At 39.5% G+C, this 27,382-nt stretch overlaps 1 protein-coding gene across 2 annotated transcripts in view; it reads right to left on the bottom strand.

The window, feature by feature from the left end:
* The window catches only part of Lrrc7 (leucine rich repeat containing 7), a 307,126-nt gene that overhangs the window by 73,198 nt on the left and 206,546 nt on the right, over positions 1 to 27,382 (bottom strand). For both annotated transcript variants that reach the window (XM_050149461.1, XM_050149462.1), the window contains exons 10-16: positions 26,719 to 26,791; positions 15,569 to 15,698; positions 14,278 to 14,393; positions 10,194 to 10,263; positions 8,604 to 8,703; positions 6,096 to 6,220; positions 3,915 to 4,163 (exon numbers count right to left, since the gene is read on the bottom strand). In XM_050149461.1, the coding sequence (XP_050005418.1) occupies positions 3,915 to 4,163; positions 6,096 to 6,220; positions 8,604 to 8,703; positions 10,194 to 10,263; positions 14,278 to 14,393; positions 15,569 to 15,698; positions 26,719 to 26,791 (863 nt within the window). The remainder of the gene's footprint in view (positions 1 to 3,914; positions 4,164 to 6,095; positions 6,221 to 8,603; positions 8,704 to 10,193; positions 10,264 to 14,277; positions 14,394 to 15,568; positions 15,699 to 26,718; positions 26,792 to 27,382) is intronic.

Below are 27,382 nucleotides of genomic sequence, written 5' to 3'. Positions count from 1 at the left end.
TGGATGCTGTTATCCAGATATTTTTCATTCATTTGCAGGTGTTAATCTTAACTTTCAAGAACACACTGAAGGACTCTTCTTAATACTGATTTCTGATATGTAGAATATTCTACCACGAGAGTATTAATTATTACATATTTAAAAGAGATTCAATGCGTAGTCATTCATGTTGACTGGACTCACCAAAAGAGATTGGTGTGCCCAGTTTGGCTTCTGTCAATAGCTGTGTCATTTTGAATCTGAGTAGAATCAACTTTTTAACATGGAATGGTTTGAGTGGTTGTGGTATGTCTTGTGGAACGCAGGTGTGTGAGGGTGGAGGGTGGGAGCAGAGGAGGTGGAAGAGAATGAGGGAGGAAGGGGTGGGAACGGAGGAAGGCAGCCAGGCGGGGGCAGGGACTCCCCATCTGGTCCATGGCATGTAGGAGAGGCTGGAGAGTATGAAGGACTCAAACACTTTTGCTAATCTGCTCGTTTAGCAAATCCACCAATGGTGTTACTCTTAGGATTCACTGTGGCTTGTTATCCTAACAAGATAACAGAATTGGATGCTACAATGTATATAAAATTTTTTTGACATTAAAAGCATACAATTATCTTTCAGTACATATTTGGAATGCAGAAAAACATCAGCTTTTGTTTAACTCGGGTAACTGTAATCTATTTTTTTTAATGTTCTCAAATAAATGAGAATAGGCCAAATAAATAAAGGTCAATGCTGTAAGAACCCAAGATAAAATTGGGTTTCATGGGAAAAAGTGAGTTTTTATGGTTTAATACTAATATGTTCCAGGAGGTTGATTTATAGTGTCTTCTTCAGTAAACACTGAACAACAACGTCCTTCTAGCCAGAGTACACTGGGATGTACATACACAGGGATTTGCACTTTAAGTCCACGTTAGAAACATTAGTTCCGAATTATATTTACTTTTAAGCTACAGGGTTGAACTTGTTTAAAGGTATTTAATATCAAGGGGCTAAAAGTTAAAAAACCCTACGAATCTACATTTATAAATTGTGAATTGTAAGGTGGACTGTCCATCTGGCCAATTGAAACCATTGTTTTTCTTTTAATAGCTAGTGGTAGATTGTTAAAAAGGAGTCTAAAGTAAGGTGCTAAATAGAAGTTCTTTGCAACTCAAATGTCCTCAGCAGTGACATGCTCTCCTGATCTGAGGTAGGGGATATCTGCCCTGTACTTCCCTAAGTTCTATGCTTCTTCACGCCACATGGTTCGCAGCCACTAAACAGACCACACCAAATGTGTGGATAAGCAACTTGATGTGGTAGTTTCCTTAGTTTGGTTATTCTAATGTTGTGGAAGTATTTAACTGTGAAACAGGTGTGTCACGTAGCTTCCACCATTTATCTGACTGTTACAATCAAGGCGATGGATGGTTCCTGTTTAATTATTTATTTATATTATATGTTTAAAAAATTTTATATATTTTTTTCCCTTGAGATGGCTCTTTGCCACATTTGGGAATCTTTAGGAATCACTAAACTTGAATTTGTTCCATCCAGAAAATAACCACTTTGCCCCCATTTACTATTCTCACAGAACTCTGGGCTTGGGTTCATGAAGTATCAATTCAAGCTGTGGGTCTACCTCTGAGGAGACACTGGCCCCTAGTCTGTTGCTTCTGCTTATGAACAATGGAAATCCAGTGCCTCTCTCATGTACTTGCATTTATTCAGAACTAAGGCAGCATAAATGTGAAGTACCTTGAAGATGTATTAAGTCGATGCAGAGATCTCAGTTTGTAACTCAGGTTGGTCTCATGCTCTCAATCCTCCTGCCTCAGCCTCTTCATTATTGGGATTAAGGTGAACGCCACAACACCCCGCTTGTTCTTGTTTTTCATGTCAGAGTTGACTTGTTTATTTAAAAGCTCTGAGTCCCTTTGGTAATGTAGACTCTGCCCGACATGTCTAACTCAATGCTGAGTCTTTCTTTCTGGCTGTATAGAGCAGTCCTTACTCAGTGCTTTCCATGTCCCAGGCATGATACTGAATGCTTTATAGCATAATTAATTTATTATTGATTAACCATATAATATGAGATAATATTTATAACTATTCCTATACATTTTAATACAAATAAACATGTATATATAATGAGAAATATTACATACTGCAGAATGTTATCAATTTGGAATTGTATGTTTAACTTTCAGAAAGTTGTTGTGATTTTATGGAAGGTGTGTCGGTGTGGAACTGGTTAACTTTTCTCTGCAGTCATGTTAAAACTTAAGTCTTCTGGATTCTAAGGTTTACATCACACTGCTGTGGTTTAGTTAAGAGGTGTTATCTGGTGCACTATGACATGGACTTGTGTAACCTTGTGGAAAAGGTGCTTAGCAAGTAAAATGTGAATTTTGTTGTTAAACAATAAGATAATTTCAATTTAAGAAATAAATCTAAGTAATTTTAATTTGTAACCTCTTTCAAAGTAAAACTGTGTTTTATAACCCAATTCTATTTTAAGCTCTACATAGACATATTGATACCCTTCCTTCTTAGTTCCTGCCTTCAGTATTTCAGAAGTGGGCCAGCATGGCCTTAAAGAGTTATTTTACAGGTTCAGGGGCATTCATATAAAAAAGCAGTTTCTTTATTTGTAAACACTTGGGATAGAAACATTCCCCATCCTATTATGATATAAAACGTAAGTGAATTTCTGACATACAGAGGTGGGAAAATCTACAGAATTCATTCTGACAATGGTGTTAAATTTGTCACTCACTATAAAGTATTTGCTCATGTCACACATTGTATTAGAATGCAAGATTTTTACTTATATATATATATATTAATTCTGTGAGATAAAATGCTTCACAAGACTCTTAATATCTAAATGAAGTACAATAAATGCAAATAGCAGCTTCAAGGCATTGGAGACCCCCAAAAGTACAGTAAAGAAAGAATTACTTATAATAGTGTTGGCATTCAGAAATGGTGTCTTGGATTCAGACAGAACTGTTTCTCATATATTATATTATAGGCACATAATATAATATACTTTACATAGCCATTAAATTTGAATTTGATTGTAAATTCCAGTAAGAGAAACAATAGAGCTTTGCAGTGACAATTAGATATCAGATTATTCTAGAAATTAGTGGGGGACATTTTACATCAAAGGGAACAGGGCAGTTTTAGTCAGGAAGGTGCATTCTCAGCTTGTCTTATATTGTGGGAAGAATATAAGACATAGAATGAGAATCTAGTCCATTACATGTGGGTGGCGACGTTTATAAAAACACAGTGTTCCTATGTAGTTTTCCGCCTATCATTTCTCCTCTTGGACACCCAGCCCGGAGAAAGGGAATCCCTTTCTCTGCCATGACTCCCGAACCCCACTTCTCTTACAGGAATTCATAAAATTTGAATCTTCAGATTAAGGGGCGTTGCTGCATTTGAACAGAAGTCTCTGTTTGCTCAGAGTCCACTCCCAGCAAATCTCAATTTCAACGTCTGTGTTTTCAAGTCAGGTTTTATCCAGTTCTCCCCCCCCCCCCGAGCTGAGAAGCGTGCTTGTTCACAGGGCAATTCCAATCACTTCCAAAGCCTGGTCAGCGTTCTGCACAACTGGCCGTATCCCCAACTGGCCGTATCCCCGCACGTTAAATTAAAGAGCCAAAGAATAGTAAACAAAAGCAAAGCCCCAACTTCAAAGCCATGCCAGCTACCCCACAAAAAGGCACCTTAAATTGAAGTCCCCACCCTCTGGCTCAGGCTCCCCATCCTTTGCCAGTGTCAATAGACATAAATTGATGCCGACATCGGCAGTCCGAAGGCTGCTGTGCGAACAACAGTTCTCACCCCTAGTCATGCAGCACACATACCCCATAAAGCACTGTTCCAAGGGAGCCTCTACTGGGCTTCTCCTACCCCAGACACCTAGGCCTACCTGTCTGCCACTTAGAGAGGGAAGAGTGGTGGACTGTGCTGCCACTGGCAAGGGAGCACACATGCTCCTCTCCTGCTGGAGGCCACTTATACAACCCCATGCCAGCTGGGGGTCACTCTGGGGGACGGGCATATCTTGGATCTGCTGATCACACCTGGCCCATGGTGTGCAGCAATCGCCAGACAGCCTGGCAGGTTGGAGAGTAATCCCACGCTGGCCCCTGTCCCAGGGGGCTTGGCAGGAGAGAGCCTGTGGGAGAAGGAATCTCCATTTTCTGGGAGAAACAGGAGGGCTGCAGGCAGCAACATGTTTGCTTGATCATTTTCTACCCTTGGATAGCTTTTTCTTCCATTCTGGGCAATGCATTTAAAACAGTGAAGTTTAACTCCATGTAGTCAAACAGCATCACACGAAGCCACGGGTGGCAACGTCCTCACACAGCTCAGCATCCACACTCACCGTACACACTCCAAGCAGGACTTCGTATGCTTTTCCCATCGAAAGCTGATGGCATAGGCCTGTGGTTCCCTTTTAAATTTCAGGTCAATTAAAATTAAAATGGTGCTAACTTTAATGTACATGTAATGAACCAGAAGAGGGCGGACTGGTGAGACCCCAGGATGTTCCATTCATCATCTCCCACGATGATGTACTTACGGGTGTTTCTCCTCTAATTTGTCTGATAGCCAATAGCATCGGAAACAGCCAAATTAGTCAAGTAGTTGGAGATTTTGGAAAAACATATTGTTTTACCAAAATGCAAATAAAGTGAATGTAAATAAATGCAGAGAAAAATCAAACCACGCTAAAGCGTATGGAGCCCGTTATGAGCGTAGACATACTAACCACAGAGCACACAAACAGGGTTATTAAATTATGGTTTCCATTTCTATATTTCATGATTTTATAAACACGTCTAGGGAGCATATTAAATGTATTTTCTCTTGATCCTTGACTATATATTTTTAAGAGGAAACACGTAGTTAATTTGACAATTCAATGAAATATAAAAATGAATCAAGAGTCCAACACAGAATGCATCACCCATTGGATCTTGATTTTACGCAAAATCCCCGAAGAGGGGAACTGAATTGTTTTAAAGGTTTGTATCAAATTTAGCAAAGTTATTTTCTGAAAATTCATAAGTTTTAAAACGTGTCTCTTTGGTCATAAGATAGCAATAGTCAATCATCCATAAATGTTTCTTCAACCAGAAGTTTTAAAAGACAGTATGTCATTTTGGATTTATGACTCCATTTTGAGTTTTCAGTAATGACACAGTCATCACGAATAATGGTTTAAGAAGTAACATTTAGAAAACGGGGCAAGGTGGGGACAGGGAACACCACACAATCTTGATTTATTAATAAAGTGCATATATAGTTACTTAGGTCATTAGTCACTACAAGTGAAAGCTGTTAGTATTCATGATGTTTTCGTAAAATTACACAAATTATATAAAAATCGACGAGAGATTCAAGCTGCCATCATGATATAACATGAAAAAGTGTTAATGAAATCTCAGCTAATTCTAATATTTGAGAATGTAAATAACGGAAAATATATGTTTAAATGTGTAACCTTGTTTCTTCACTCAGATTAGTCACAACAAAAGATTTCTTAAAAATGCAGTTAAAATAAAGAAGTTGTTTTGCCTAAACATCTACACCTGTGATTGGACACTCACCTGCTTTTAACACCCAAACTTAGAGAAACAGAAGTTCTTTTCAAATACCCCAACCATGTAGAAGACTTAAGGGATGCCATGCCACTGTAATCCTCCAGTCTGCGTGTCTTCCACAAATACGTTTTTTGGCTGGTATTGTCTGCACGGGGCCTGGCCCAGTGACCAAAAGGATCATTGCAGCGTTACAGACGAATGAAGATTCAGGCGAGGTTCATCACCTAGAGTTTCCCTCACTTTCAGCTTGAATCTCTCGCGAGTTGTTATACTGGGGAGTGTGTGTACAAATCAGACTTGCTCAGTCAGAACTGGGACATTCGTCTCAATCTGAATCACACCAATGCTGCCCAAACACTTGCCCTCTAGATAGGGGTATCTTCACGAGACTAGAAAATGACTGTGACCTTCCAGAGAGGCCACTTAGTGGATCCCTTCTCTGTCTGAATAGTAACAGCGGACAGACAGAACAACAAGAGAAACAAAGGCCAAAAGTTCACCTTAACTTTCCCAGCACTTTCGTCTTCTTCTTTCTTATCCTCAAATTCAAAGGCAACAGTCATGCGCTGTTGTCTCTGCTCCTCCCACAGGGTGGGGTTGAAGCTGTCGCTGTCTGACTGGAAATCTACGGAGTCCAAAGTATTAATGCTTTTCTTTTCCTTTAGATACAGGATGCATTTAATCAAGTTTAACATAGTATGCAAAAAGAGACAGCAAGCACCACCAATGAATACAATAAACACATTTAAAAGGGTCGGGAAGAGATACTGAGGAAGAGGAAAGAGAGAGCAGGAAGGACAGGAAAGCAGAACATTCTTCTCCGTGTGTCTTATGTCGTCTGTATTTACTGTTAGTCATGAGGGTTGGGAAGTTTCCTAGCATAGGAATGGGTTCCCTTGGGCCAACAGTAGCAGCCTGGAGATTGGATGAAGCATTTCAGTCTCTCTAATCCTGAAGAAGCTGTCAGTCTTCAGGTTCTGCCCCAGGTCTCTCAGGTCCCAGGTCCTACTCCATGTGTGGGTGACTACGGAGCCCGTGTCACATTGAAACAAAGCAAGATACTACACAACAAGTACCCAATAATCTGACATTTTTGTTGGTTCTTTGTGTGCGTGTGAATAGAGTAACCTCATTTTTAAGGTAGCGAATACACGGAGAATTCAGTTTTAACACCTTGTTTTCTAGTCCCTTAAATGTGCCTCAAATAAGCAGGGAAGATGATTTATAAAATCTCTAATTTACATCAAAATGTTGTCTAATGGCACCTGCTTTGTAACACAATAGGGAAAATTGCGTGAAAGCCCAATAACAGGTGCTTAGCTGAGGCTAACTTCTTTCCCAAAGAATTTTGCTTTGTTGCATATTTCTCTGACTTACAGGATTCTTAAAATTCATTTATTATTTTCTTTTTCCACAGACAGAAGTTGACTGGCTGGGTTGAAGCTTAAGAATCACTTTTCAGTAATTACACCAAATTTTATGTCCTCAATAGAAAAACAAACAGAAAATTCAAGACAGCAAAGGCAAACGCTTTTGCATCTTAGGTCACCTGACTACTGACCTCATACCTGGGAACTGACCAGGGGTTTAGGTGACACACTAGATCCCAGGGATGGCTTGTGGATCTGGGCTATTCTTTATCTTTTCTTTACATTATTTTGAAACCCAGGGATGTCATGAAGAAGAGAAAATAAATTCAGGCTAATAGAACAGTTCTTATTTGGTTCTTTATGATACAAAACTGTGGTGGCATTTCTCTTATAAAATCAAAAGATCAATTTATGCAGATGTGAAAATTACTTTTCCAAACAACCTTCCCCTTTTCTATTTCTGCAAGTCAAAACTTTTAATAAAAGTATCTTTACATCTCCTACAGTGATTCATTTACATCTGGAAGTCAAAGACTAGAGCTGTTTATCACCATTACTCCTGAAAATGAGAAGACACAAGCAAATAGTTCTCAGACAGGATGGGTTCATCTGTGGCTGCATTAAAGTGGGTTCATTGCCATAGAACCCCCATGATTCTGCATGGCTCCAGAGAACACAAGTCAGACAGCCCTGTTTCAAACAGGAAAAGGCAACGCTTTTTAAATTTTTTTAATTTATAATATAATGTATAATTTATAATATAATGTATAATAGTGTGATCCTAGGCCAGAAGTCTTATTGTAACAGGCTTAGGTTTTTACGAAGTGTTTCTAAATCATAACTGTTGACATTGCTTAGGGAATCTCAACGTAAAGACAAAATAATGTAATGGAAAAAATGTCATTATTGTAAGTCAAGTCCTATGAATAACTCGCATGTAGGGGTCCAAGGTTGTTGTCCTGATCTTTAAAATATGCTCTGTATATACGAGCACAAGAGAAGATCCTCTCCAGCCAGTCCTTTAGCTCTGAACTCCTTCTTTTTGCTGCCAGTCGCTGGGTACCACATTTGGTGACCAGGTCCCATTCCCTGCAGTCTAACCCTTAAAGAAGAAGTTAACTCTAGAGTGTTTACATTATTCTCACATGAGCTATACGTTTCCTTGTGTGTGTATGTGTGTGCGCCTGTATGTTCATATGTGTTTGGGTACACATGCAAGTGGAGCCCAGTGATCAGCATTAGGTCTCCTCTTCATTTGATCTCTACCTTAATTTTTGGAAAAGGCTCTCTCATTTGGAACTAAGGCTCACCAACTAGGCTAGGCTGACTGCAGAGCAAGCACAAGGCATCCTCCTCTCCTGTCTCTGCTCCCAGCATTGGGATTATGGGGACTGAACTCAGGTTCTCATGTTCGTAAGACAAGCACTTTGCAAGCTGAGCTATCTCTGGAAGGAGCCTGGCCTTTGGAATCTTCAAATATTACAGCACCGAGACTCAAACTCCCAGATGGTGTGCTATGGAGTTTTCTTTTGTTGCCTGTAAGCCAGTATTTCTGAACAGAAATTAGAATTAAAAACTTCTTTTTTTTCCCCCTGCAACATCATTAAAAATTAAAGAGTGAATCTGAAGACAACTTACCTTCATCACCGCGGGGTTGTTGGGGAAACATGTAGTTGGTCAGTACCCTTTGCTTGGTTTCCGGGTGGGCTTCTGTTTGTAGAGGTATAAGGGCCTTGGACTGGAAGCAATAAGCACCAGTTAGATGAACAAATTAGTCAAGATTTTACATGAGGAAATAGCTAATAGTCTGACCTCTCAGAGATGACTGGATAAGATGACATACCATAGATATTGCTGAGACTCTTTCCAGATTTTAAGGTTTTTGCGATGTTTGGTCTTCTTTAGTGTACTGTTTAAAAGCTTATCAAAACATAGTCAACTGAGCACTTCAGTTCTAATCTTGAGGAGGCAAGAGAGTATTAAACTGTTCAACTGAATGAGGGTTTAGTGTAGTCCTGGGGCATGCCTTCCTTCTCCCAGGGTGTGGTCCAGACTGACGTGTGGTGCTTGCACTGCTCACATTGAGCAAGGCACAGCCCACATATGAATAAAAGCTGCGTGCATATCTGAGGTTTATGTTGTACTTTATTGTTCGTCACAAAGGTGATATCAGAAATACTACCTTTAAAGGCTTTTAGAATAGGTATTATTTTCATAAGAATAGGTAAATGCCATTTATTAATAGGAAACAAACAAGGGCTTCCTGAAGCTATCTAGACACATTGCAGCAATTCCCACAGTGTAAGGCTACCATCCCAGCAGCAGAGTCCACAGACTCTGGAAACAACCATCGGTAAGCTTCAACGACGATCCAACCGTTTACCAGCTGACGGAAGCAGGAGCTGTGATTAACTGAAGAAATTCAACACTCTTACACTAACACTCTAAATCTGTAGGAGTCATTTTTAGTTTGTAATAAAAGTCCCCAAATAACTAGAAATAGGAATTTGGTGCCAAGGGAATATGGATATATTGAACTGAAGGTGCATTGTTTTTATTTGGCCATTTATAATTTGGGGTAATGGTTTCAAAGATTTAGAAATACTAGAAAAATGATTAGTAATAAATTCTGCTGACATGACTCACAGACTCTCTGTTTCCTGTTATTTTCCAGTTAATAAAACTATTCATTAGCATGCAACCCCTGATTCCACTATACTCTATTTTCATGAGTATATAAAAATATCAAGATAACCACAAAAATACTGAAGATAGCTATCAGTATATCAGCAAAGGTCTTGAATAAAGTTTTAGAATTAAGTTGATCATAATTAAAAACAGTGAGGGGAAAAAGAAGATAGCGGCTGGTAATTCCCTCTTGTGGGAATTGTGGTAATGGGTTTTCTGTTTTTACTTTCAGAGCTATAATTAAGGTGTGCCCTCCAAGGACGTGAGCACCACCAGGAGCTGAAAAGCCAACAAACTATCATCTGTAGGCTGGGTCTTTGACAATGAAGTAGGTGTGGAACAGAGGGGTTTGAGGAGCACGGAGCCCATGGCACTGTTTCACCAGCGCAGTATGTGATGGACTTCTGTGCAAAACTCTCCTCCAGGCATAAGGAATAGTTGTCAAGTGTATCTACGGGGACTCAGTAATCCAAAGTTTCAATTACACTTCATCTAAGGAACATGATAACTCAGGGCACAAAAGTGTTTTTTTTTTTTTACCTGATTGTCAGAAAGCCACAATGCTGCAAGCTCTTTGAGTTTGGTGAATGAGAACGGTAAATTCTTCAACCTGCAGAGACAAGAGATGTCTCATAGCATAGACACAGACAGCTAAACTCATTTCTAAGAACATTTAGACACACTACTGTGTTGATTCATTGCTCTCTTCAATTCTTTCTCTGGAGTGCCTAAACAATCTTAAAAGAATGAAAATCTTCTTTGTTATTCATTAGTGTGTGTGCGTGTGTGTGTGTCCGTATGTGCATATGCGCATGTATTTCTGTACATGTGAGCATGTGGAAGCCAGAGGACAACTTCCGGGTTTTTTTCTCTCCTTCCACCAAGTAGGTCCTGGGTTCAAACACAGATCAACAGGATTGGAGGCAAGTGCCTTTATCTGTTGAGCCATCTCCCAGGCCCAAAACAACAAAAATCTTTCTAATCTTTCAAATGCTTTCCACAGTATTTAAATAAAACAAAAATCCTGTTAGTACCCATGGTCAGGCTCTGCAGTGTGCACCCCAATACCAGAGAAATGACTGCTTAGTTAAGAGAACTTATTGCTCCCCCTAGGACATGAGTTCAGTTCACAGTCCTCATCCTAGGCAGCTCACAACTGTTTTTAACTCCAACTTCAGTAGATCTTCACAAATTTGCACACACACACACACACACACACACACACACACACACACACACACACAAATAAATGGAAAAAATAAGCCGGGCAGTGGTGGCACACGCTTTTAATCCCAGTACTGGCAGTGGTGGAGTTCAAGGCCAGCCAGGTCTACAGGAGCTACTTTCAGGACAGGCTCCAAAGCTACAGAGAAACCCTGTCTCGAAAAACCAAATAAATAAAATAAATATAAAATCTTAATACCCCTAAAACTGCTCTGATATCCCAGCATTGATTCTCCTTTTCTCATAGCTGGAGTGCACAATGATGTTCTACCAACTCAGGAGAAATTTCAGCTTGGTCCTCTCTGGAATAGTCTTCCTACTCCGCTTCGTTTGATTAAATACCACAGTTCTTCAGTGCTTAAATTTCTCATAGGAAAGGTTTCTCTGGGTCCCAATAGCTTCCTTCCTTCAGTCTAGTCTCAGAGTGGCTTGCACTTGCCTACACAGACTATTTCACAGCTTTTATATGGGACTATTTTTTTTTGCAGTCATTTGTTTATTATCTGATATCCTCACAAAACTATAGTTCCCAAAAGGGCAAGGGCCACGATATCTTACTTCTAAATCACTTCGTAGTTTCTAAAGTGATGCTGATCTACAGAAATTTCATCTCTTGTACATTGCACAGTAGGCATTACAAGAAGGAATCTTTAAAAACAGTATTTTGGAGTTTTGTGAAGTTTGTCCTTGGCTGTAGCATTCCATAAAAGTGTGGCTTCCCGCCTTTGGAAAGCCAGACCGACAAATGTACCAGCCAATGTTTCTTGGTGTCACAGAGCCAGTGTGTGATCGGCACATTCTGATTACATCAGCCACCATCATCATCTCAGCTTCAGAGACAGCAGCACACAGTGGCAGCCTCAGCAGCTTATCCCCGAGTATACATTCTGACTGGTAATGGGAATTTCTGTAAGTCTTTTGTATATTGGAATGCTATGAGTCAATTGACAAATGCACTTTTAGAAAGGAAGTGAAAAATGTTACAATAATTAATAAGGACTTAATTTATGTTCAAAAATGATCAGGCATTTTCAAATAATTTAGTAAATGTAAAAAGAGGTTGGCCACCACTGTAAATGTTAAGGGTGTGTGGTGGAGTTCTTAGGGAGACTACCTAATCTTATAAAAGAATGAATATCTGTGAACATAAGTAAGAACACAAAAAAGCAGGTATTGACTTATATCATGATTCTTTCTTAGCAGAAACTGAATTACCCACACAAGTTGTTTAAATTCATGGGGACTAGAAATTGTGAAGTAAATTTTATAGGGTGGGGTAGCATGTTTGATATTATACACGGTTAAATACAAAGCTGCCATTGAGTTTCACATCAGTGAAGTTCGTGTAATATTCATGCCATGTTCATGCATGTCCCTGAGGAGTCATCGTGATGCAGTCCTAATGTGCTGTACTCCCCTGGTGATTCTGATGGATGAGCAGGGCATTGGCGAAGGCACAACCTTGTAGCTGACAGAGCAAAGTGTCCCTGTTCCCAGTTACAATGCCACACTTTGTCAACTGATTTTATTTTAAACACAGAATTGCAACGGTTCACTACTTACGATAGCACTTTTTTTTCTTTTTTTTAAATTAATTTATTTATTTATTAAAGATTTCGGTCTCTTCCCCACCGCCGCCTCCCCTTTCCCTCCCCCTCCCCCAATCAAGTCCCCCTCCCTCGTCAGCCCAAAAAGCAATCAGGGTTCTCTGCCCTGTGGGAAGTCCAAGGACCACCCACCTCCATCCAGGTCTAGTAAGGTGAGCATCCACGAAACTGCCTAGGCTCCCACGAAACCAATAGGTGCAGTAGGATCAAAAACCCATTGCCATTGTTCTTGAGGTCTCAGTAGTCCTCCTTGTCCGCTATGTTCAGCGAGACCAGTTTTGACCCAGGCTTTTTCAGACCCAGGCCAGCTGGCCTTGGTGAGTTCCTGATAGAACATCCCCATTGTCTCAGTGTATGGGTGCACCCCTCGCGGTCCTGAGTTCCTTGCTTGTGCTCTCTCTCCTTCTGCTCCTGATTTGGACCTTGATTCTTGCTTTAAGTCCTGTAAGCAGTTAGTTCTCTGTGGCAGTGTTAATGTTGGCCTCAGAGTTCACTACGCCTTGTCTACCTCTGCCAGCTTGATTCACTGATGGGCTAATTGGCTGGAAATATTAGCTTGGTTATGTTGTTGTTGCTGTACTACAGGATGTGTATGATTTTTTTCTCTTTTGACCTTGTGAGTCGCTGATGTCTTATTCATATACTTCCTCAGCATCCACAAATGTGTCTGACCCCTGGTGAGTGTTGAAGTTTGCTTGATTAGCTAGGTAAAGGCCACCAACATATCAATACTTCTATTATAGGTCATTCGTGATGTTTGGTAAGCTTGTTTGCCATATAATCATTCAGAATGTTTAGGGAAATGAGTATTTGGGAGAGACTTCTATAGCTTGTCATGAAGATTCTCTTTCTAGGTTGACAAGCACTCAGCCTCACTTAGTGAATTCTGTGATGCTTTTCCTGTGGTGTTAGTGAAGTCGCAGGAATTAATCTTTCTATGGTGATTCCACTGAAGTCAGTAGAAGCCCATTTCTCTATGGAGTTTCCATGATCACACTTCCTAATCTAGCTCACAGGAACTTCTTTAAAGATCTCAACAAAGGCCTTCTCAGATGTGGCACTCAGGGCATTGCCTCTTCTGCCAATCTGGCCACCAAGCCGGAGGAGGACATGACTGGGTCTCAACACACAAAGCAGTGATGTCACATTGCCACTTTGGTTTATAATTAAAATAATCTCAGACCTTATAATAAAACACTGTATTTCCTTACTTGGGAGCACGGCTTAACTACAAAGACAATAGTTTCTTTTTAAATTGATATTATTTTCCTAAAGGAAACTGAAAAACAAATGAAAACTTTTGTGTTCATTATGAAACTTTGGTGAGTATTCTTCATGACTTACTAAACTCTGGTCTCTGACCACCCCAGTGCAAGTCTGAGCTACTCACACTGTCATTCATCTGACAGAAGTTTAGGTGCTCTGCTCTGAAGACACTGTGTCAAGACAGAAGCCCTCCAGTATCTACTCTTCCCATTCCTATGAGGACAGTTGTTTTAATAGACAAGATGAGAAAAAAGACAAATTTTAGTTGCATGTTTGTTTCTAGCCCCCACCAATATAACACACGATAAGAAGAGGGTTCATCCTCCCCCCCCTTTTTTTTGTCCGTCTTACTCTGAATATGACTAAATATTCATCCCTGCTGCAATGAATTAACCTGTGGCGTTGTATCAGAGCTGACTAGTGATAATCTTACCTGTCACTATATAGACCAGGCTGCCCTCTGGGATGAAAGGTGTGTACCACCACGTCTGGCTCCATAATTTACTTTTATTAAATAATTTACATACCTGTTATCACTTAGATTTAAGACTCGCAGCCTCTGCATCTGCCCAATTTCTTCAGGAAGAAATTCTAGCTTATTGGAGCGCAGAGACATAACGGTGACATTCTTACAGCTGCCAATCTGTAGGTGGCAAAAGGAAGCGGGGTTTACAATGTTGGGCTGTCTACCGTGTGAAATTCTCGAAGAATAAACAATAGTGTATTTTAGAAAAAAGCCACAAAATGTTGTTACTACGTATTAGTTTCTCTAGTGTACAAAACAATTTAGGCCACAGATAAGTTCTTCCTCTCTCTCTCTCTCTCTCTCTCTCTCTCTCTCTCTCTCTCTCTCTCTCTCTCCTGAGATGGTGTCTCACATTGCAGTGCAGGCTAACCTAAGGCTCCGCATGTTAGTCAGGCAGGTCTTGAACTCGCGGTGACCCTCCTGAGCACTGAGATAGTAGGAATGTGCCACCACACCTAGCCTAGAGATTCCTTTACCATCTTAATGTCTCTTAACACATGTAATGTAGTGTGTTTACTGATTTCTGCTTTTATAACCTTTCTCTTTACACTGATTTATGATTTTAGATGTGATGATAATGCACATTTCATATTCTTTCACATATTAAGAATAATTATTTAAATAGTGAAAATCTTTAAACACTTGGTAGCCCTGCTGTTTTCACAAATCATTTATTTTTCTACATGATTACCAATATACTTGTGCTTAAGGCAGGACAGCACACATATTTAACTCTCGACACTTCCTTAGCAAGTCTGATTTTATGTCACATTACATAGCATTTGCTATTTTTATTAATAATTTTTGACTAAAAATTTTTAGTATAACGCTTTAGACTAGAAATACACTTTACATTTTCTTCTGGACATTAAAAAATAAATCCAGTTTAGAAATAAAATTAAAAGATTTTCTTCGTGTATCCAGAAACTAAAATAATGCTATAAGAAACATTAAGCCTCAGAGACAAATTTATAGTAAAATCCAGGCTTTTACTTCAGAAGTAGAAATACAATTATCCTAAGTGCTGTGTATAGCAATTCTTAAAAGCAAAATAAATAAATGATTCCAGATTTCATCCCTTAGCATTGATTAACATATTTTTACTAATCTTTACATGCAAAATTTAGTTGAGCTTACCACTCAAAAAAGCAATTAGCATATATTTATCTAAACAGTAATGCCTACATATTTTCAAAGCTCAACTCATACATCCACTCTGTGATTGCACCTGTTAGAACTTTAATTCGAAACAGAGTCATTGAAAGTTAACTGATAGAAAACAGCTTGTTTACTTCTCTGGGCAACTCTGGGAGGAAATTCTCATCGACTGCTAAGGTTCGCAGGCTGTGCAGGTACCCAATGGTGGAAGGAAGAGATTCCAGCTCATTGCAGCTGCAGTCAAATTCTTCTAACAAAGACAAGCTGAGAAGTTAAAACACAGTAGTCTTAGATATTCTGAAAGGTCACGTGGTAAAGGAAAAGTTTTGAGAACGTGATGTGTCCAAATTCACCAAATATTATTAAACTAGCATGGCACAATACCATGTGAGTCAACCCAGTCAGCAAGCACAGTGAAATGGATCAAACGCCATCACAAGCATTTATCTGAACCACTTGGGATGACACCAAAGACAGTTCGTTTACAACTTATATGTTATTGCCAGCAGGAGGCTTGGAGTGAGCACCTGTAATTGGAGGGGCAGAAGGTGAGGGGGTCAGAGTGCAAGATAGAAAGAGGGATGAACTGCTCCAGACTTTACTAAGCCCCTTGAGATCAGCCCCTCAATAATAGCCCCCCTTTAACACCTGTATACAGTATCTACCTTTACAACCCATCTTGCAGGTGAGGCTTACAGAGACTAAGGAATGTTTCCTTAGCCACACAAAGCAGGAACTCTGGGTTGAAGCAATGACAATACAGCTTGTCTGACTCTGTCATCCCTCTTGTCAGGCAGGACACACTCAGCGTGGAAGTATTTGCCATTCGAATTACACAGTAATCTACCAAGTTTTACACAAATAGTGTAGATTTCAGTGCCTCTTGAAATAATGGGCCTTTTCCTGCTCATGATCAGCATTTGAAGTGGAACAAGAGGCATTGTTTTCAAATGGACACAGCTTTTCTGTTTGTTCCAGTCCATAGCTCTGCAAACTTAGTCATATTAGCTTGTCCTCAGAAAGGCATTGTGGGAATGCACTCTGAAATTATCATGAGGGAACAAGATGATCCCATCACTTTTTGGCATAGGTTGGCGACAAAGAGGGCCTAGTCCAGCGTAAATGACAGCAATACTGAAGTTGCTGCTAGCACTTAGGGCACTGTTATCAGGAAGGAACTCCCAAGGGTGAGGAGGCCATCATTGCAGAGGGAAGATGAACTAGTTGGAGCAAGGCCAAGGAATGGCTTCCCCTTTTATACCCTAACACTCACTAGCTTCGGTGACTCTCACTTCAATCACTTAACCAGCAAGAACATGGAGCACAGAGCTGAAACTCATCAGATTTGTGCCCCAGCTAGGTCATTTACCAGATGCACGACTGTGATTCCAAAGACCACCACAACCCCAAAGGCAAAGCTGTTTCATTTACCTCCCTTGGCAAAGGGACACACTAAGGAAGACATGAATAAATTGTGCTCTGTGGATGAAATGCTGCAGAAAAGGTAAGCGGTGAGAATGGGTGAGCAGGATTTACAGGGCAGGAAATGGCAGGGATAGTATTGTATAGTTAGGGGCCAAGTCCAGTCCAGAGCTCGGAAGATAGCTGGTGTCTTGATGTCAGTGTCATCATGGGCCACGATCCTAGGAACACGAACCTCACAAGAACCAAAGATTTCTGTCAAGAGCCTGGGATCATATTCTCCAAAAATAGTCATGAAATTATAGTGCCTTTAGAAAAAAATCAACTGTATATTTAGCTGAGTTAAAAACAGTGTTAAGCAATTTAAAAAGTAAACTGACATTTTCCTTTTTTCTTTCTTATACATGTTCAGAGGTCAATTTTGAGTGGCAGTAAGGCTCCCGTTGATTTGAGGTTTCTGTTATAAAGCTATTATGCTTCAGTAGACAATGCTACTCCCTCAACAACACCATTCAAATCTCAGCTACTCGTTTTTTTTTTTTTTAACTGCACAGGGAATCACAGTTTCCTCCACCTAAAAATCACAATGTGAATAAGGGATGAGTGTCAGGATCACTCTTGAAGTCCTCCTGTGACTAGCCTTTGTTCTAAGTTCACACACAGACAGCAAAACAAATAGTTCTGTTTGTTCCTTGTCTGCCAGCAGTAGGCAGACACTTGGGAAAAACAATTTGATTGTTAAAACACGACTACTAGGGCTGTGAAGATGGCTCAGTTTGAAAAGTTATTCTCATTCAAGCATGAGGGTTTGAGTTAAATTCCTGGCAACCTCATGAAAAGGTGCACTGTGGGGCACACTGGCAAACCTGGTACTGGGGATGCAGGGACAGGAGAATCCCTCAAGTTTGATACCAACCAGTCTAGCCTAGTTGATGAGCTACAGGCAGGTAAGGTGCTCTGTTTCCAAAAACATGGTGCACAGTTTCTGAGGAAAAGACACCGAGAGCTGACCTGGTCTTCGTATGTACACACGTGCTTGCACTGCCCCACCACTGTAGTGACACATGCATGACATACATCATCTCCCAAATATGAGTGCAGTATAATAGAAACTACTATCGTGTATTGTGGAAACAATGCCGAAACATTCGAACAGAACACAAGTAGAACTATAGGAGAAATAATTGACCACAGGATTGTTGATACCAATAGTTGAACCTTAGATGGGCTGTCAGAGGCTCTTCATGAGGACAAAGCAACCCACATCCTAGAGGAAGTGACACAGGAGAAGTGATACTGGTGAAGGATTTTATCTGAGAGGTGCTCTCAGAGATATGTCGTGACAATGAGAACACAAAGAATTAAGTTTTGAAAATGGACCCAGACTTCTTAAGAAAGATGGCAATCCACTAAGGCAAAGAAAAGAGGTTAGCTCATGTGTAATAAAGTCATTGATCAAATTCTTCCTGGTAGGTTTTTTTATAAAACAAAATGAAACTTTAATTCTCAGTGCTCTTAATGAACAATGTGCTAAGTAAATATTAGTCTCATTGTTTTCCACTTTCTTAATATTTAATGTCTCAATAGACAGATCTGAAAAACGAGTTTTTGTTGAAAAGTCATGGACAGTGTCAAAATGCATCATCACTTTTATGGCCCCAGTTACAATGTGATTTATGGTGAGAAATATGTATTTGATATTCTGATAGTCAGTCAACTCCTGGCACAGAACTCCCAAAACTCTTGGCATGGCCAAAGCCAAGTGTCTTTTTGAATACTAATACGAAAACTTATGACCGAGGATTTTTGCTTAGCTTCAGAAGAGGTGTGTTCCAGTAAGGTAATGACATGATTTTAGGGTTATAATGTCCAGTCACTCCTGACCTCTGGGAAGGAGAAAAAGACTGAAGCTGAACTGTTCACCAAAGGACAATGACATAATCAATTATGGTTACAAAATAAAGTCTTAATAAAACCCCCAAAGGACAGGTTCATTGAGCTTCCAACTGCTGACTGTATGAAGTTATTGGAAGGAGGTGTGGCAGAGGCACTGCGGTTCTGTGTCCCTTCGAAAACACCTTTCCCTGCAAGCCTTCTCATGTGGCTGGCTGTTCATCTGTGCCCTTTCAATATAACTTACAACCCTTTCCCAGATTTCTCTGAGCCATTCTAAGAAAGCCAAAAAAAAAAAAAAAAGCAAAAACAAAATGAAAAACTTTAAAACCAAACCAAACCAAAATCAAAAAACAATTGAACATAACAACAACAACAACAACAACAACAACAACAACAACAAAACACTGGACCTGAGGAGTGAATTCTAAGAACTCCTTGTTTACAAATTGTTAGTCAGGGTTTGTGATTAATCCCTAATTAGAGGGCAGTCTTGTGGGACCTAGCCTTTATCTGTGTTTTCTGATTCTAGCTGAGGATATATGGGTCGGAACTGAATTAAGTTGTAGCACCCCAGTTTGGGTCTACTGACAACTGAAGAACTGTGCAGAGTGGGAAAATACCACATACCATTCCTGCTCTGTGTTGCATGTCCAGAATACAGTGCAGAAGCACTTTTTTTTCCTATACAGGGCCATTTTATCATGCAATTGAGGTCTTTCTTTATTAAAAAGATAGCATTCTTTACCCCGTGCAATACACAGAATGAATTAAGAGCCTAACAGTTATTTGGGATCTTTGAGTTATGAAGTAAAGCTATTGAGGACAAATACTTATTTTTTTCAATTGTCTCTAAAATTTCCAAGATCTAAAGTCAGAACATACAATGCCATCTTATTTTATTAATGATTATTTATCTGGTTAAAATCACTAAAGGTGTTTTCATACAGGCTCTTGTATAACATAAGCTACCATATTTTATCAGGCTACTCCTGGTATTAATAAAATGAAGTATAAAGATCAGGCAAAATAGAGAACAAGAGGCCCACCTGCCCTCAGAACCCTCCCACACACTCAGTTCAAAGCAGAAAAACCAAGCCGCTGACTCCCTTTTCCTCCTGCCCCACTGTCATGCTCCAGCCCCTACAGGGGCAGATATCTGTTGACCAGGTACATCACACTGGCTGCCAGAAATACAGACCACAAAAACTAGAAGACCAAAGAGGAAACAGAAACCAAAGAATAAAATACCCACTCAACAAAGACAAACTAAAAAAAATTAACACTTAGACCTATATTCACCCCAAACCCAGATGCCTAGATACCAGTGTAAGAACACAATCAACAACATAAGAGGTAATATTGAACCACCAGAGCCTAGCTATCCTACAACAGCAAGAACTGAACATTCTAGCACAGCCGAAGCACAAGAAAATGACCTTAAAACCAACTTATATGAAGAAGGAAGAGGTCCTTAGAGAGAAAAATGAATAAATACCTTTAAAAAATTCCAGGAAAGCACAAACATTGGAAATTAATAAATCTCTTAAAGAAAACTAAGAAAGCCAAGAAAACATAAACGAACAGAAAAAGAAATGAATAAAACTGTTCAAGACCTGAAAATGTGAATAGAAGCAATAAAGTAGACACAAGCTGAAGGAATCCTGGAGATGGAAAGTCCAGGTAAGCAAACAGGAACTATAGATACAAGCATCACCAAAGGATATAAGAGATGGAAGAGAGAGTCTCAGGCACAGAAGATATGATAGAAGATTGATAATCAGTAAGAGAAAATGTTAAATCTAAAAAATTCCTGACACAAAACATCCAGGAAATCTGGGACACTTTGAGAAGATCAAACCTAAGCAGAATAGGAATAGAAGGGGAAGAATCCTGTTCAAAATCCCAGAAAACTTTTTTTTTAACAAACTCTTTGAAGAACATTTTCATGACTTTAAGAAGGACATGCCTATAAAAGTTCACGAAACTTACAGAGCACTAAATAGATGGGATCAAAACACTAAACAAACAGAACAAAGGAAGAATGATAAAAGTGTCAAGGGAAAAATGCTAAGTAACATATAAAGGCAGATCTATTAGAATTATACCTGACTTCTCAACAGAGACTCTAAAAGCCAGAAAAGCCTGAACAGATGTCTTAAAAACTTTACAGAGACCACAGATGCCAGCCCAGACTAAAATACTCAGCAAAGTTTTCAATTACTACAGATGAAGGACACAAGATATTCCATGGCAAAGTTAAACAGTATTTATCCACAAATACATCCCTAAAGAAGGTACTAGAAAGAAAACTCTAACTCAAGGAGGTTAACTACACCCATAAAAACACAGGACACTAATACCAATACCCCTCAAATTATTCTACAAAATAGAAACAGAAGGCACACTGCCAAATTCATTTTATGAGACCACAATCACTCTGATACCCAACCACACAAAAATTCAACAAAGAAAGAGAATTACAGACCTATTTCCCCTCAAGAACATTGGTGTAAAAACACGCAATAAAATGCTTGCAAACCAAATGCAAAATAAAATGCTTGCAAGAGCACAGCAAAAGGATCATACACCATGGTAAAATAAGCTTCATTCCAGAGATGCTTTGGCCTATGGAAGGGCAGAATATAGGTAGGCAGGAAAAAGAAACTGAATGTAGGGAGAAACAAGGCAGAGTCAGGTAGATGCCATGTAGTTGCCGAAGTAGAAAGAGGCCAAAATCTTACTGGTAAGCCATAGCCTTGTGGTGATACACTGATTAAAATGTGTTAATTTAAGATATAAGAGCTGGTTATACTATATATAATTATAAAGATATAAGAGGTAGAAATACTATATATAACTATATAAGGTATAAGAGCTAGGCATACGATGCCTGAGCCGTTAGCCAAACAGTGTTGCAATTATTACAGTTTCTGTGTGATTATTTGGGTCTGGATGGCCAGAAAACCAGAAAGCAATCTCTGTTTATAAGAGGGAGTATCTAGCTGAGTTGTTTAGTTGGTCCATTGTCAGCTTTATAACTGGGTATCAGAGGTGGCTATAGTGCTTAGCCATGTCTGTAAGGTCTAGGTACATACGGAGGAAGAAAAACCCAATAAACCCTTCTGTGGGGAAGAGGGACCCTGAGTTAATTTAGCTTTATTATTTTAAATGTTTTTCTCTTAGTGTACATTATTTGTATACAATAATGGGTTCATCTTAACATGTGCATATGTATGCATATATATGCAAAACATATGTTAGTCATACTCACCCCTCTCTGCTACTCTTACCTTTTCTGTTGGCCACCTCCCTTTCTCAGATAGTCCCTTTTCTACTTTTACATTTTTTCTTTCTTAAATCCCAATTCTACATATGAGAGAAAACTTGATTTTCATTATTCTTATTTCAAATAATATAAATAAAATAATTTAATTTGGGCTGGAGATAAAGTCTATAATCACATCTTTTATATTTCCACTAATCTTATGTAATCTGTGGGGCTTTTACAGACTTCAGTCAGATTAACTCTGTATCATTACTAGAAGAAGCCTAAATTGGCTTTGGTAAGACTGAGGCGGAAGCTGTGTCTTCTAGAAGTGCTGGCCAGCTCCTAGAACTTCCTGCCGTTATACAGACAAGACACTTACATTCCACCCAGCTTTCCCACACACCCAGAGGAGCTACAAGCTTTCATTTTCTTCGCTCTCTAGGAAGCAAATTGGATCAATTAAAAAGGAAGACCGTGAAAAATTACTTTAGATTGCATGAGAAAATTATCATCAAAATGTAAAATACTACCCTAAACAACTCTTTAGGGGAGAATGGAGAAAATAGCTCTGCTTATCGACAATTTTTATTTCAAAATCTACATGTTCCAAATGAAGATACTAAAGCATTGTCTGACCAGTCGAAACAGCAGAAACATTCCATGTGTGTGGGAGTAAGCAGAATTTCAGTTTAGCCACAGCCCACACACAACAGTTGTAGGTTGCTGTGGTCTAGTGGGGGTTGTGGGGGAAGAATGGTTCTATATAGGTATCATGACAGCCTTTGCACTTTAAATTTTAAAAATGCATTTTAAAATCACCAGTGAATTCCATGTGATCGCTTTTGTGTTTTTCCTCATCATTGTGAATGAATGTGAGAGCATCTACCATTGGAGCAACACGTTTAATTTGTGTGTTTCAGATTTCTCTAATATTTTTGACCTGTAGTCAAATACAGCAGTGCAGTGTGTAACCATCGTTCAGTGAGTGGCAGATGCTTTTAAGACAGTGGTTCCAAAGGGTGATAATGGGTGTGAAGGATTTTTACTGCAAACATGGGAGAGTTCTTGCCTGGCATGTGTGAAGCCACTTGCCTGGCCCTTAGCATACAAAACAAATGAAACAGCGAAGCAAAATAAACAACAAAACAAAGCAGAACCCTTGTTGCTTGGTGACACCCTAACCCACAGTATGGCTCTGCACTGGGAAGGTGGCAATGCTGGTGTAGGCAGACCGATTCTGCAGCTAGTCAACAGAATGCAACACGTGCAAGCTTGTGCAGCAGACGCCCCTGATAAGAACAGTAAACTGACTACTGTTATGCTTTTTGTCCGTATTTTGGAGGGTATTCTTTCGACTTCTTCAAAAGTTCACTATTGCACTTGTTCAAGGAAGTGCCTCTATGATGTGCACACAGTGGTAGAACCTGTGTTCCTGTAATCAAATAACTCTTGGTTGCTCCATGACTCTGAACAGTTTGTGCCTGAGGACTTCACAAAAGCCTGGGTGACTGAGGAGACGGCTCAGTGGGTAAAGTGCTTGCTGCTCAAATATGAGCACCTGAATGTGGATCTCCAACACTCATATGAAAGAGCTGGGTGTGGAGGCTTGAATCCTACCAGCAGAGACATAAGACAGCAGGATTCTGGGGTTTTATCCAGCCTGTTCATTCTATTCAGTAAATTCCATCTCAAGGAAAGACTCTGTGTTAAATAAAAAAAGTAAACAAACAGGCAGGGTGTCTAAGGTACGACATGAGACCATCTTGTGGCTTCCACATGCAGGTGGACATACAAGCATACACCCTCTCACAAGATTTCACATACATGCATATACATATACACGAAATCCTGGAAGATACTATATATCTCATTTATTAACAAGGTTTCAAATGTGTATGTTATAGTTTGAATAGTTGTTTTCTTCCAAAACTCATGTACTGATGTCCTACCCCACCCAATATCATGGGATTGAGACATGGAACCTTAGGGATGTAACGCAACTGGATATAGCCATAAGACTGAAGAGAAGAGAGAGAATAAGTCACATGATCACTATAGCATGGTAGCTGCTAGCAGACCCAGAGAAGAACACTCTGATGATGAAGGCTGCCCTGCTGGGTACAAACTCTAGAACCATCAAAATGCATGCCCGCTGTTTCAGCCACATACAGCATCACTACATTCCCAAGTGAAAACAGAGAATTTTTCCTGTGGATGATGAGGATAGGTCTCACACTTGGGTGGTGTGGATGGCAGTCACTTTACTGACTGAGCCTCTTCTCCAGCCCCCCAATTACACCTACACTCAAAGCAAGCACATTTTCCTGAACCAAAGGAAACAAACACCCCCAACAAAACTAAATCCAAAAACTTAGTAGGAGTGATATTGTTTTATTTCCTTTACATTCAGTACTAATTTTCAAGCTAGCTTTTAGAAGAGTTAGTCCAATCTAACACTTTTCTTATTTCTTTCCTGAAACAATAACCATAGAAACATAATAACACTAAAGACCTCTAAAACATGAGTTACTGTGATGGAATTTTTGACCTTTACCCCTATAAGCCTGCCATCAACCTTTGAATTAAGTGGTCCCATTTATCTTGGAAAAGTATCTTTCACACTTTTAAGAGAGTTACCAGTCTTAGCAAAAAGAAAATTAAGTTTGTGATAACCTGACACCCATTTCACTTGCATAATTTTCCCACTTTTCACTTCACATTTTCACTCTGAGTCAAGGCAATTAGTGAAAAGTCGGAACATTAGAGTTCCAAATAGAAAGACACATCCATTACCCACCCTCTCAGCTTGATACTCTCAACCTTTTAACAGCAAGCAAAGACCCATAGAGAACTCCGGAGAAACAGTTTACCAAGAACAAATTGGTGCCATTGTTTTTTAGAACCTTTATGCAATTTTAGAGCTGGGATTAAAAACTGCCTTAATTGAGATTTGTTATACAATTTGTGAGCTGGAATTAAATCGTAAGATGATCTATGAAGAAAGCCATTATAACCCGTGTGAAGTGGGATGTAGCAAGCCAGGTTTGGCAGCACTTCCATAAAGGTAACCACAGGGAGACAGAACATTTTCTGGTGTGCATTTTGGTAAGGAACATAAGGGAATCACACGTGGGTGGTGTTTAAACTCAGATCTGGAGCCTTGCTACTCAGGACTCACAGTGAATCAGAAGCTGTGGTGTCACCTGGACATCTGGGAATCGTGCAGAACTCCAAGTTCTCAGGTATCATTGCTAACAGATGAGAGCTTTTCTATTAAACAAGATTTTCAGGTGCGTGTGATGGCTGTTGCGGTTTAAAAGCAAGGACTTAAAAGATTCAAGTAGTCCATCTTAGGAAGATTAGAAGAGGTATTCCAGGTAACAAGTGAGACAGGACCAAGGAGTCAGGACAGTTTGTCTCATTGGAAGTTCAGAAAAAGGGAAGCCTAGAAACACAAAGACCAATGGGACTGATGTGTGTCAGGTATAATCATCAGGCCAGTGTGTTGTGTTTATGTATTTTATCAAGAGAGTTCTTAATTTTATAACATTAGCTAGGGGTTTCTCTAGTAATTGGCACAAACTCTGCATCTGCATAGCAACAAAGCCTACAGTCTCTCACTCTCTCTCTCTCTCTCTCTCTCTCTCTCTCTCTCTCTCTCTCTCTCTCTCTCTCTCTCTCTCTCTCTCTCTCTCTCTCTGAACAACAAAGGTTGAACTTTTCTATTGTCTAGAAGTGGAACTTCCCAGACCTGGCTGTTTCTCCACTTGGCAGAGGACAGATGGGGCAAGAGAAGAGGTTCAGCATCCAGCCAGCAGCGGTGGTGGCTCTGAGGCCAGATCTTAACGTTGTTGAAGACTTTAACAGGCAGTTTTCTGTCAGTTAGCCTTAAGTGTAATAAACAACTATTTTTTTTTAAAACTGAATCTTTTTCTTCTTGCATGTACCGAACTCTGCCAAGAGAAAGGATTATATACACTTTCATACTGGGACAAGGTAGCCAGAGTCTGATGGAATGGCTTTACAAGAAGGGTCTAACATGATTTCAGGCTAAAGATAGCTTGTTCTGATACATCACTTCATACATTATCAATAAAGTCACTTCAGTGAAACACAGAACATTCACAGTTTATAAGTAATTATAAACTAAACGTTATTAGTAATTTACATCCAAATAAGTTAGTAAAAACTGTGCAGTATTTTTATCCTTAAGACAGTGTTCAGATTTTATCTTCAAGTTTATTTGTTTTTAATGGTGGTTATGCTTTTCTCTTTGGTGTCTAAAAAGAAATCAAGCTTCTATCCATACAAAGCTATTAGAGTGTAATTTCAATATATCCATATTGCAAAGACTTGAAAACTTGATTTCCTTTTTACAAGAAATATTTAAGTCAATTTATAGCTGCTACTCAGTAAACCATATCAGATTGATACTCTCTGGAAAATACCATTAACAGTGTAATTGCAGGTCTGGTAATCACTTTGCTTGAGAAAGGGTCATGGCTGACTCTTTCTCATTATGTTTTATAGCAGCAGTGGATTCGCTGTTCAGACAGAAAGTTGTTAAGATGTATACAAACATTAGCTGAATGAAATACAGTCTAGAGGAAGAATTTGCAGCAATGTTGTGATAGAAAACACAGCTCAACCTCTAATTTCTATTTGCACACAGGCTGATGTGCTGGTGTGGGCACTTACTTTCCGATTGTATTGGGTAGCATTGTGAGTTGATTGTCATCTACTTTTAGAGTTGTTAGCTTTTTCAGCAGTCCTGAAACAGAGAAGAAGTTTTATTAGTACACCAGAGTAGGAAATGCCATTGAAAGAAATCGGAGGGATCATTCACGATGAATGCATACGTGCTTCGATTGGCTTTGTTCTGCACATATAACACACAAACAGACACGGGCTAGCTTTAAGCTTTTGTTGTAAGAATTAACATGTCATTGGGAGTAAACATCATCAGAGTAGCTCAGTAAACAAACTTAGGGCCCACACACTTGTCAACTGATGCATCCACATCTCCTTTTCCTGTTTTCCAGAAAATAGACCAGTAGAAACATCCTGAATCCATTGAGTTTTATATTGAATTAGTTCCTAAGCACAGATAACTTATTTTCTTATGATACAGCCTAGAAATAGTTTTACAACAAGAGAGTAACAGTCAAAAAGTGGGAAGTCATGCAACAAAAAGTTTATGATTGTAAGTCATGGAAAATGACCACACTTGAGTTATGTGCTGAGATTCCAGAAATGGTGAACTAGATCAGTGTTAGACATAAACAATATTGTGATTTGTAATGCCTCACAATGAGCTGGCCAGGAGTTAACACTTTGTGTGAGAGGTGTATGTGCTTTTGTG

Source organism: Alexandromys fortis, unplaced genomic scaffold, assembly GCF_014885135.2.
Source record: "Alexandromys fortis isolate MF-2015 unplaced genomic scaffold, M_Fortis_MF-2015_v1.1 scaffold_68, whole genome shotgun sequence".
NCBI lineage: Eukaryota > Metazoa > Chordata > Mammalia > Rodentia > Cricetidae > Alexandromys > Alexandromys fortis.
The sequence above is the reverse complement of the archived record's forward strand: the minus strand, read 5'-3'. Positions and strand labels throughout refer to the sequence as shown.